General features: G+C 46.9%; 1 protein-coding gene across 5 annotated transcripts in view; it reads left to right on the forward strand.

Annotated features, from left to right (window-relative positions):
- LOC104657346 (S-adenosyl-L-methionine-dependent tRNA 4-demethylwyosine synthase TYW1) overlaps positions 1 to 12,726 on the forward strand; it is a 262,699-nt gene that overhangs the window by 13,295 nt on the left and 236,678 nt on the right. For 4 of the 5 annotated variants that reach the window (XM_010357125.2, XM_030932480.1, XM_030932479.1 and 1 more), the window contains 2 exons: positions 1,977 to 2,171; positions 5,051 to 5,341. In XM_010357125.2, coding sequence (XP_010355427.1) covers positions 1,977 to 2,171; positions 5,051 to 5,341 — 486 coding nt within the window. The remainder of the gene's footprint in view (positions 1 to 1,976; positions 2,172 to 5,050; positions 5,342 to 12,726) is intronic. The other variant, XM_030932482.1, reaches the window with a different exon arrangement.

Here is a 12,726-nt window from a genome sequence, read left to right on the forward strand (position 1 = left end):
TTGGCCAGGCTGGTCTCAAACTCCTGGCCTCAAGTGATCCACACGCCTTGGCCTCCTGAAGTGCTGGGATTACAGGTGTGAGCCACTGTGCCTGGCCCCTACTATTTTTATTTTTTTTTAATTTTATTGAGACGGGCTCTCTCTCACCTAGGCTCTGGAGTGCAGTGGTGCAATTTCAACCTCCCAGGCTCAAGTGATCCTCCTTCCTCAGCCTCCTAAAGTAGCTGAGACTACAGGCATGTGCTGCCATGTCCAGCTAATTTTAAAAGATTTTTTATAGAGATATGGTCTCACTATGTTGCCCAGGCAGGTCTCAAACTCCTGGCCTCAGTCTCCCAAAGTACTAGGATTATAGATATGCCCAGCCCTCCCCCCTGTTTTGAATCTCTTAATCAAGGAAGGGTTGTTATTGATGGCAGTGTGTTATGCTTGTAGACCACGGGCAATCCAACCAAAAGGTCAAGAGCAGAAAGAGTATGGGTTTTGGAATCAGAGAAGTCTCTTATTAGCTGTGTGACCTCAATGCATTAGTTAATATCTTTTTGTTTTTAATGGAGTTTCGCTCTTGTTGCCCAGGCTAGAGTGCAATGGTGTGATCTTGGCTCACTGCAACCTCCATCTCCAGGGTTCAAGTGATTCTCCTGCCTCAACCTCCTGAGTAGCTGGGATTACAGGTGCCCACCACCACTCCTGGCTAATTTTTGTATTTTTAGTAAATTGGGGTTTCACCATGTTGGCCAGGCTGGTCTCAAACTCCTGATATCAGGTGATTTATTTGCCTCGGCCTCCCGTAGTGCTGGGATTACAGGCATCAGCTACTGTGCCCGGGCCTATTACTTAATATCTATGAGGGTTTAATTTCTTCATCTGAAAAATATTTTTCCCCTTTCTCCAGTCATGCACAGTTAGGGGATTTCACCCTACAGCAGTGGTTCTCAAAGTGTGACCCCTGAGCCAGCAGCATCAGCATCTCCTGTGAACTTGTTAGAAATGCAGAATCTCAGGACTTAGCCTAGCTGCACTGTGGAGCTTAAACCTAAGTGCTCCTGGTGACGCTGATGCAGGTGGAGTCAGAGAAGCAGTTAGAGGCTGGGCGTGGTGGCTCACGCCTGTAATCCCAGCACTTTGGGAGACCGAGGTGGGCAGATCACCTGAGGTCAAGAGTTCGAGACCAGCCTGGCTAACATGGTGAAATCACATCTCTACTAAAAATACAAAAATTAGTTGGGCATGGTGGTGGGTGCCTGTAATCCCAGCTACTCGGGAGGCTGAGGCAGGAGAATTGCTTGAACCTGGGAGGCGGAGGTCGCAGTGAGCCGAGATTGTGCCATTGCCCTCCAACCTGGGTGACAAAAGCAAATCTCCATCTAAAAAAAAAAAAAAAACAAGAAGCACATGGAGCTGGGGTTGACAAACTTTCACGTAAAGGGCCAGGTAGTAAGTATCTTCACCTTTGTGGGCTGGGCGGCTACTCAGTTTTGCCACTGCGGCACAAAACAACCACAGATAATATGTAAATGAATGAGCGTGGCTGTGTTCCACTAAAACTTCCTTTAAAAAAATAGAGGCCAGGCATGGTGGCTCTCGCCTATAATCCTAGCAAGTTGAGAGGTCAGGGCTGGTGGATCGCTTGAGCTCAGGCATATAGGGCAGCCTGGGCAACATGGTGAAACCTCATCTCTATTGAAAATAGAAAAATTAGCCGTGGTGGTGCATGCCTGTAGTCCCAGCTACTTGGGAGGCTGAGGCATGAGAATTGCTTAAACTCGGGAGATGGAGGTTGCAGTGAGCTGAGATCACGCCACTGCACTCTAGCCTGTGTGACAAAGCGAGACTCTGTCTCAAAAAAAAAAAAACCAAAACGGCAGCAAGCCGTTTGTTCTTAGAGATGAGTATGCAGTTTTTCAAAGGATTTTTCTTCATTGAGATAATTTATGCCTCGAATATTCTACTGAAACAATTACTTTCTTGGTTAGGTGACTAGTAAAAATGTCTGTGTGTTCCTGGTTGCGACATATACTGATGGCCGACCAACCGAAAGTGCAGAGTGGTTCTGCAAATGGTTAGAGGAAGCGTCCAGTGATTTTCGATTTGGCAAAAGTTACCTGAAGGGTATGAGATATGCGGTGTTTGGCCTGGGAAATTCTGCCTATTCCAGCCATTTCAACAAGGTAGGTCTATATTGAGTTATAGAAATAAATTCTCCCTGTAGATACACACACCCTCACACACACGTACACACACACATATGTGAAATAATCCACAGACTTTGGTAGCTATAAATAAATACGTTTCTTCTGTTATTTTATTTATTGATTGATTGAGACAGAGTTTTGCTCTGTCGCCCAGGCTGGAGTGCAGTGACGCCATCTCAGCTCACTGCGACTTCCACCTCCCGAGTTCAAGCGATTCTCTTGCCTCAGCCTCCTGAGTAGCTGGGATTACAGTCATGTGCCATCACGCTTGTCTTGTTTTTGTATTTTTAATAGAGACGGGGTTTCACCATGTTGGCCAGGCAGGCGTGAGCCACTGCACCCAGCCTCTTCTATTATTGTATTTTTTTTTTTTTTTTTTTTTGAGACAGAGTCTCGCTCTATCCCCCAGCTGGAGTGCAGTGGTGTGGTCTTGGTTCATGGCAACCTCTGCCTCCTGGGTTCAAGTGATTCTCATTCTCAGCCTCCCGAGTAGCTGGGACTACAGGTGCCCACCACCACGCTCGGCTAATTTTTTTTTGTATTTTTGGTAGAGACGGGGTTTCACTGTGTTAGCCAGGATGGTCTTGATCTCCTGACCTCGTGATCCGCCCACTTCGGCCTCCTAAAGTGCTGGGATTACAGGCGTGAGCCACCACGCCCGGCTATTTTTATTTTTTTTAAGACAGGGTCTTGCTTTGTCACCTAGGCTGGAATGCAGTGACCTGATCAGAATTCTCTGAATCTTGAAGTCCTAGGCTCAAGGGATCCTCCCAAGTCAGCTTCCCTAGTAGCTGGAACTATAAGCATGTACCACCACCCCTTGCTAATGTTTTAATTTTTTGTAGAGATTAGGGTCTCACCGTGTTGCCCAGGCTTGGTTCAAACTCCCGCCTCAAGCAGTCCTACCCAACTTGGCCTCCCAAATTGCTGGGATTACAGGCGTGAGCATGTCCAGCCTGAACTCAGTTTAAAACAATCATGAATTTTTCAAGGGAAGTGGAGGAAAAAACATTCATTGCCCTTTATGTAATAAAACATTAAATTTTTGGGGTAGTTTTCCTGGGCTATTTTTCTAAATGAAATTAAATTGGCTCCTTTTGCATCCTGTTCTCTACACTTGAAAAAAATGAAACGATGGAGCCTCTCAGTTTCTTGGTCATTTGCATTGTGTACCTCTTCCTAGGGATGGGCCCTGCCTGGCTGTCTGTCTCTGGTGGAGTGTGAGTGACGGTGGAGGTGGGAAGTTTTCTTTAAAAGCTGTTTTCGGCCAGGCGCAGTGGCTCACACCTGTAATCCCAGCACTTTGGGAGGCAGAGGCAGGCGGATCACCTAAGGTCGAGAGTTCGACCCCGGCCTGACCAACATGGAGAGACCCCCGTCTCTACTAAAAATACAAAATTAGCCGGGCATGGTGGCGCATACCTGTAATCCCAGCTACTTGGGAGGCTGAGGCAGGAGAATCACTTGAACCCGGGAGGTGGAGGTTGCAGTGAGCTGACGTTGTACCATTGCACTCCAGCCTGGGTAATGAGTGAAACTCCGTCTCAAAAAAAAAATAAAATAAAATAAAATAAAAGCTGTTTTCATTCTATTGTGTCACAATGTAGATTTTGCCCCATATTTTCATTAAAAACATTTTTGATTATGTGTTTTTTGAGACAGGATCTCACTGTGCTGCCTAGGTTGGAGTTCAGTGGCATGATCATTAGCTTGCTGCAGCCTCGACCTCCCTGGGCTCAGGTGATCCTCCCACCTTAGCCTACTGAGTAGCTGGGACCATAGGCGCCCACCACATCCAGCTAGTTTTCGTATTTTTTGTAGAGGCCGGGTTTTCCTTTGGTGCCCAGACTGGTGTTGAACTCGGGCTTGAGCATGCTTCTCGCCCCAGTCTCCCGAAGTGCTGGAATTATAGGCGTGAGCCACTGCATCTGGCCTCTCCCCATATTTTCAAAGAAATTAGATTATGAATGGGCAAATTCAGATATGTAAATTTTTTTTTGTTGAGGCAGAGTCACTTCTCTTGCCCGAGCTGGAGTGCAATGGCACAGTCTCGGCTCATTGCAATCTCTGCCTCCTGGGTTCAAGAAATTCTCATGCCTCGGCCTTCCAAGTAGCCTGAATTACATGCGTGTGCCACCACGCCCCACTAATTTTTGTATTTTTAGTAGAGACGGGGGTCTCACCATGTTGGCCAGGCTGGTCTTGAACTCCTGGCCTCAAGGCCTCAAGCAGTCTGCCTGCCTCAGCCTCCCAAAGTGCTGGGATTACAGGCGTGAGACACTGCACCTGGCCTAGATATGTAAATATTTTGTTTAATGCCTTGCCACTCAGGAAGCTGATTAAGTTTTTGAGCTCTTAACTGTGCTTCTGATAACCTCTGTTCCTCAGCTTAATTGCTTCATATCACAGTGAAATAAATTATTGAGTTTAGGAAATCACAAATCTTGCCAAATTGATTACATTTTCATTTTATAACTGAATCGGCTTAGGCCCCATAGGCTTTGTTACATTTTTGGAACTCATTTATTTTGTTACCTCCTGTTCTTAATATGATATAGAATGGTAGGTTTCAAATTTTTGTTTTAGTCATTAACCCTTCATTTGATAAGGGGGATTTGTTTGTCCTTTTGATTAACAAAAAATCGAATGCAGAAAAGTAGAATACGTAAAATGCAGCTCTTCTGGGTCAAGGCTGGAACTTGAAGGCTTGAAGGTCATTGTGCCAAGCAATTTCCTCTTCCTCAGCAGCAGCCCGTGACCAGGGGCCCCAGAAGGACTTTGGGCTTTTGCAGAGCAGTCTGGAAAACCCTGATTTAGAGAACGGTGCTTTTAGCCTATCTATCTTTTCCTTGCAGGTTGGCAAAAATGTTGACAAGTGGCTCTGGATGCTTGGTGCACATCGTGTGATGAGTCGAGGGGAGGGCGACTGCGACGTGGTTAAAAGCAAGCATGGCAGCATTGAGGCGGACTTCAGAGCGTGGAAGACCAAGTTCATCTCCCAGCTGCAGGCACTTCAGAAAGGGGAGAGAAAGAAGTACTGTGGCGGCCACTGCAAGAAAGGCAAATGTGAATCTCACCAACATGGCTCAGAGGAGAGGGAGGAAGGATCTCACGAGCAGGATGAATTGCATCACAGAGACACTGAGGTATACTGCCTGTGTGTCCATCTCTTGATGCTTTCCCCCTCTGCTTGGAGATCTCAAGCTTGACCTCTTCCTCAATAAACTACCTCGTTGGCTTCTGGTTAGAAGGAAGATCTGCTGGGTGCAGTGGCTCGCACCTGTAATCCCCGCACTTCGGGAGGCCAAGGTGGGAGTATTGCTTGAGTCCAGGAGTTCAGGACCAGCCTGGGCAACATAGCAAGACCCTGTCTTTACCACAATAATTTTACGTTTAGCAAGGTATGGTGGTGCACGCCTGTTGTCTCAGCTACGTAGGAGGTGGAGTTGGGAGGATCGCCTGAGCCCAGGAATTGGAGGCTGCAGTGAGCTGTGATCATGCCACTGCCCTCCAGCCTGGGCAACAGAGTGAGACCCTACCTCAAAAACAAAGGAACAATAACAAAAAAAGGTGGAGGGTGTGAAACTCATGTGGTGGTGTTCCAGAGAGAGAGTGAGGCCTTAGGAATTAAGCCATGTCGTGCTAGATGCTTTCCAGAGTCTCTTCTTTAGGCTGGGCACAGTGGCTCACACTTGTAATCCCAGCACTTTTGGGAGGCCAAGGTGGGTGGATCACTTGAAGTCGGGAGTTTGAGACCATTCTGGCCAACATGGCGAAACCCTATCACTACTAAAGAGACAAAAATTAGCTGGGCGTGGTGATGGGCACCTGTAATCCCAGCTACTTGGAGGCTGAGGCACAAGAATCACTTGAACCCGGGAGGTGGAGGTTGCAGTGATCTGAGATCATGCGACTACACTCCAGCCTGGGCGACAGAGTGAGACTCAGTGTCAAAAAAAAAAAAAAAAAAAAAAACACGACCAAAATCTCTTTTTTAATCCTTGCATTGTTAGAGTCAAGTAGATTTTTACCACATTTTGCAAGTTGCAAAACGGAGCCACAGAGAAGTTAAATTTATCCCAGCCTGAGCTCACGTCTCATTATCCCCAGATCACACATACCTCCTGACTTCAATGACTCCATTAGTTACTCAAACTGAAGGCTGCAAGTCATCCCAGATTCCGCTCTTTTTCCCTCACATTCTGAGCGTTTCTCTTGCTTCCTTCTTTAAATACCCCAATTCCTTTGAAGCTCCTGTCTTCAGGCTGTAACACTCCTGTCGTCTTCACAGTTGTTATCTTTAGGCCACGTGGTCAGTTGCGTAATTCAGCAGCAACTCTACATTCTGACTCATTGTTTCTCTCTCCACCCCTGTTCCTACCATTATTCTTTGAGGCTGTGGCATCGTTGTGGATGATCTGTTTAACACCCTGGCCTGCAGTTTCCTGGCCTTCACACCTCCAGCAACCATTTTTCCACTGACCCTGGTCTCTCCCTTACATTGGCACATCTGAAATCCAAGTTCCTCTCATGCTTACTATGACCTCATTCTGTGGCCTCTACTTTAACAACATTCCTTTTTTTTTTTTGAGACAGGGTCTCACTGTGTCACCCCTAGTCTGGAGTACAACAGAGTGATCATGGCTCACTGCAGCCTCGACCTCCCCAGGCAGTGGTGATCCTCCCACTTTAGCCTCCCAAATAGCTGGGATTATAGGCATGTGCCACCATGCCTAGCTAATTTGTCTATTTTTTTTTGCAGAGATAGGGTTTCACCATGTTGCCCAGGCTGGTTTTTTGAATACTTGGGCTCAAGCCATCCACCTGGCCCGGCCTCCCAAAATACTGGAATCATAGGCATGAGCAACTGTGCCTGGCCTTTAAAATTCTTTTGATCCGGCCAGGTGTGGTGGCTCATGCCTGTAATCCCAGCACTTTGGGAGGATGAGGCGGGTAGATCATGAGGTCAGGAAGTCAAGACCAGCCTGGCCAACATGGTGAAACCCTGTCTCTACTAAAAATACAAAAATTAGCTGGGTGGGTGGTGGGCACCTGTAATCCCAGCTACTCGGGAGGCTGAGGCAGGAGAATCGCTTGAACCTGAGAGACGGAGTTTGCAGTGAGCCGAGATCACACCACTGCACTGGGTGACAGAGCAAGACTCCATCTCAAAAAAAAAAAAAAAAAAGAATCCCATCTGAACCTATACATTTTTATTGAGTAGTAGAAACTGCTTACTTCATTTCCCTCCTTAAACCCCATTTTGAGTTTTATCCTCGCTCTGTTATAAACCTCTTCAATTTTTTTTTCGTTTTGTTTGAGATGGAGTCTTACTTTGTCTCCCAGGCTGGAGTAAAGTGGTGCAATCTCAGCTCACTGCAACCTCTGCCTCCTGGGTTCAAGGATTCTCCTGCTTCAGCCTCCCGAGTAACTGGGATTACAGGTGTGCGCCACCATGCCCAGCTAATTTTTGTATTTTTAGTAGAGACGGGGTTTTGCTATGTTGGCCAGACTGGTCTCAAACTCCTGATCTCAGGTGATCCGCCTACCTTGGCCTCCCAAAGAACTGAGATTACAGTCGTGAGCCACCGTGGCAAGCCTTAACCTCTCACTCACTCTTCTAACCCGATTGGCCAAACCCCAACCCAGCCTGAAACCATCCCCTTCACATCAGCCTTCCCCATCTCTGCTGCTGATTATTTGACTACAGATTCATGACCACAGGCTCAAGTGTAGGCTCAGAAGTGCCCTACAGTCTCACAACTTCCCTTGCAAATTCCCCTTCTTACTCTCCAAGATGACTGCTCCGTACTCATTTCCTCCCCACCCCTTCCATCAGCTCCCATCTGAAGCCTTCAGAGGGGAGCTCTCTCAGTGTCTCCCCAGCCCATTTCCAGATCTTCACTACCTCTCCTGGCTCAGAAGACCAACTATCTGGTTCCTGTCCCAGACTACATCTGTCCATGCTGCGGAATCAAGGACTGGGTTCCTTCATTGATTGCTTCTCTTCTCCTATATCATTCATTTCTTTTCTCTACTAGATTGTTCCCATAAATTTATAAAGACACCCCAGAATTATATGTGTTTAAACAAACTTAAAAAACAAAAAACAGGTTGGGTGCGGTGGCTGACGGCTGTAATCCCAGCACTTTGGGAGGCCAAGGCGGGCAGATCACCTGAGGTCAGGAGTCTGAGACCAGCCTGGCCAATGTGGTGAAACCCTTTTTCTACTAAAATACAAAAAAATTAGCCAGGCGTGGTGGCTCACACCTGTAATCCCAGCTACTCAGGAGACTGAGGCAGGAGAATCACTTGAACCTGGGAGGTGAAGGTTGCAGTGAGTCGAGATGGTGCCACTGCACCTCAGCCTGAGTGACAGAGTGAGACTCTGTTTAAAGAAAAAAACAAAAACAAAAAATACCTCAAAAACTGAAAAAATAGAGCGGCGTCTCCAGAGTTTAGTAGATACCTCTTAGCTCTGTCTCTTGCTTAGCTCCCAGGTTATATTTGCCCTCTCTGGAATCCTTACATTTTTGCCAACTCAGTAAGGCACTTAAAATTGTGCTTTAAAAATTATTACCTTGGCTGGGCGCGGTGGCTCACGCCTGTAATCCCAGCACTTTGGGAGGCCGAGGTGGGCAGATCACTTGAGGTCAGGAGTTCGAGACCAACCTGGCCAAATAGTAAAACCCTCTCTCCACTAAAAGTACAAAATTAGCTGGGCGTGGTGGCATGCGCAGGAGAATCCTTAAACTGGGGAGGTGGAGGTTGCAGTGAGCCGAGATTGCACCACTGTACTCCAGCCTGGGCGATAGAGTGAGACTCTGTCCCCCCCCCCAAAAAAAAAATTACCTTATTTAGTTTTTGTTGTTTTCTGCAGGAGAATTGTTGAAAGTGTGCTGTCTGTCATATGGCTGGGAACAGAAGTCTCTTGTCAACTCTCAGCTACTCCAGTTTGGCCTTCTCTCCCCCTGAACTGCTCTTTTCTACACCCAGGGGACTTCATGTCATCAAGCCTGAGGGGATTTACAAAAGGAAAATTAGATTTTATTTAAGAGATGAAAGCTTTTTATTTTATTATGTTATTTTATACAGGTCTTGCTTTGTTGCCCAGGCCAGAGTGTCATGGAGTGATCATAGCTCACTACAGCTTTGAACTCCTGAGCTCGAGTGATTCTCCTGCCTCAGCCTCCTGAGTAGCAGGGACTTACAGTCCTGCGCCACCATCCTGTCTACTTTTAATTTTTGTTTTTGGAGAGACAGAATCTCACTATTTTGCCCAGGCTGATCTTGAACTCCTGGCCTCCAGTGATCCTCGCACCTTGGCCTCCCAAAGTGTTGGGATTATGAGCCTCCACACCGGCTGCAAGCTCTTTAAGTTATGGGACCCGTAATCTGAATTGAAATTGATGTTTCATTCCAATTTTAATTCAGTCATAGCTTGGACTGAAATGAAATTGGAATGAAACATCTGTCATATCACTTCCTGTTGAGCTAAATAATTGTCTCTTGAAGCCATCTGCTCTGTGGGCTTTAGACTGACTGCCTCCAGGTAGACATAAAATGCTATATGCATTTCACACCGTACCTCATATCCTATCAGTTCAACAGTGCATAGCTAATCACTAATCAATGTTATCTCTGTAAAGCAATGAGAATTTCTGTCCAATAACTTGGTATTGACCACTCCTTGTTCCCTTTGCTTTTAAAAACCTGCTTGTTGGCCTGGTGCGGTGGCTCACGCCTGTAATCCCAGCACTTTGGAAGGCCGAGACGGGTGGATCACGAGGTCAGGAGATCGAGACCATCCTGGCTAACACAGTGAAACCCCGTCTCTATTAAAAATACAACAACAAAAAAAACTAGCCAGGCGAAGTGGCAGGGCACCTGTAGTCCCAGCTGCTCGGGAGGCTGAGGCAGGAGAATGGCGTGAACCCGGGAGTCGGAGCTTGCAGTGAGCCGAGATCCGGCCACTGCACTACAGCCTGGGCAACAGAGCGAGACTCTGTCTCAAAAAAACAAAAAACAAAAAACGTGGTTGTAACAAAAGCTACTGGAGCAGACCCTTCAACTGCAAAGTGTGCCTGAGGCAACTGCCCTCGTTTTAGCTCAAATAAACCCTTTAAACTATATTTTGGCTAGGTGCAGTGGCTCACCCCTGTAATCCCAATCCCAGTGCTTTCCAAGGCCAAGGTGGGAGGATTACTTGAGGCCAGGAATTAGAGACCAGCCTGGGCAACATAGTGAGACACTGTCTTTAATTTAAAAAAGGGGCCGGGTATAGTGGCTCACATCTGTAATCCCAGCACTTTGGGAGGCCGAGGCGGGCAGATCACCTGAGATCAGGAGTTCAAGACCAGCCTGGCTAACATGGTGAAACCCTGTCTCTACTGAAAATATAAAAAAAATTTAGCTGGGTGTGATGGCAGGCGCCTGTAATCCCAGCTACTCGGGAGGCTGAGGCAGGAGAATTGCTTGAACCTGGGAGGTGCAGGTTGCAGTGAGCCGAGATCGTGGTACTGCAGTATAGCCTGGGTAATAAGAGCAAAAACCGCATCTCAAAAAGAAAAAAAAATGTTTTGTGTCTCACCTTTTAGATCTACACGTCTCATGGATATTTCTGTCTTTATTTACTTGACTTCTCAGCAGCATTTGTCATAGCTGATTCCTCCTTTGAATCTATCCTCCTGACTTTCATGACGTCATTGTCATAGAGTTTCTCCTTTTTTATTTGGGGTCTTTTCCTTTTCTTTATTCAGCCTCTGCATGTTGGAGTGATTCAGGTTTGGTGCTGGATTATGCGTTGACACTCTCTTCCTGGGTGATCTCATCCAGTTTCACAACTTCAAACATTGTCCATGTGCCAGTTATTCCCACATTTGTACTTCCAGATCCAGGGTCAACCCTGAATTCTCTTCTCATGTATGCCTTTTAAAAATTTATTCTTGTGTATCTGATGCTTCACAAATCCAAAATGGAGCTCTTTATCTCCACCCTTCTGTTCTGTTCCACGGACGTGTTTCCCATCTCAGGAAACACTCCCACCATCTCTGGCTTAAAAAGAAACCTAAGAGCTGTGCTTGCTTCTTTCCTTTGCCTCATTCCTGTATTGAGTTCCTCAGTAAGTCTGGTTCCTTCTTTGTCCAAAACAGAGGTCCGCAAACTTTCTATGAAGGGCCGGTTAGTAAATATTTTCAGTGTTGTGGGCCACTATGGTTTTTGTTGAAACTGTCCAAAGTCTGCCATTGTGTCAAGAAAACGGCCACAGGAGACATGTAAATGAATTGTCATGTTGAGATCTGGCCCGAGGCTGCCTGGATTTGGCTATAGTTTGCAAACCTCTGGCTTAAAATATTTCATATCCATCCAGTTCCCTCCATCTCTACTGCTAATGTGCAAGTTCAAGCCATATTGCTTGACCAGACTACTGTAGCAGCCACATATTTTGTCTTCCTATCTCTTCTCCATCTATCATTCAGAGTAGACTTTTTTGGGGGCGCGGGGTGGGGAACAGGGTCTTTCCCAGGCTGGAGTATAGTGGCACACTCTTGGCTCACTGCAGCAACCTCCTGGGCTCAAGCCATCCTCCCGCGTCAGCCTCCTGAGTAGCTGGGACTACAAGTGCACACGACTGTGCCCGGCTAATTTTTGTATATTTTGTAGAGACAGGGTTTCACTATGTTGTCCAGGCTGATCTCAAAACTCTTGGGCTTAAGCAATCTACCTGCCTTGGCTTTCCAAAGTGATTACATTCGTGACCTGCCACACCCGGCCTCAGAGTAATCTTTTTTTTTTTTTTTTTTTTTTTGAGGCAGAGTCTCGCTTTGTCGCCCAGGCTGGAGTACAGTGGTGCGATCTTGGCTCACTGCAGGCTCCGCCTCCTGGGTTCACACCATTCTCCTGCCTCAGCCTCCCGAGCAGCTGAGACTACAGGTGCCTGCCACTACGCCCGGCTAATTTTTTGTATTTTTAGTAGAGACCAGGTTTCACCGTGTTAGCCAGGATGGTCTCAATCTCCTGACCTTGCGATCCGCCCGCCTCGGCCTCCCAAAGATGCTGGGATTGCAGGCGTGAGCCATGGCGCCTGGCCAAGTAATCTTAAAAGTACAAATCAGACCACGTTACCCTCCTGTTTAAAAGTGATTTTTCATTGCTGCTTTCATAAAAACTTCATTCGTTAGTGTGACCTTAGCACCTAATCTGACTCTTGAAGTTCTCCATTGTCATCCTACTATTCTCTGTCTTCCTCTCCAACCTCTAGCCATGTGGTCTCCTTGGTGCTAAAAATATTTGTCAAGGCCGGGCATGATGGCTCATGCCTGTAATCCCAGCACTTTGGGAGTCCGAGGCGGGTGGATCACAAGGTCGGGAATTCGAGACCAGCCTTACCAACATGGTGAAACCCTATCTCTATTAAAAATACAAAAATCAGCTGGGCATGGTGGCGGGCACCTGTAATCCCAGCTACTCGGGAGGCTGAAGCAGGAGAATTGCTTGAACCTGGGAGGCGGAGGTTGTGGTGAGCCGAAAT

The sequence above is a fragment of the Rhinopithecus roxellana genome, chromosome 6, assembly GCF_007565055.1.
Source record: "Rhinopithecus roxellana isolate Shanxi Qingling chromosome 6, ASM756505v1, whole genome shotgun sequence".
In the NCBI taxonomy this organism is placed as follows: Eukaryota; Metazoa; Chordata; class Mammalia; order Primates; family Cercopithecidae; genus Rhinopithecus; species Rhinopithecus roxellana.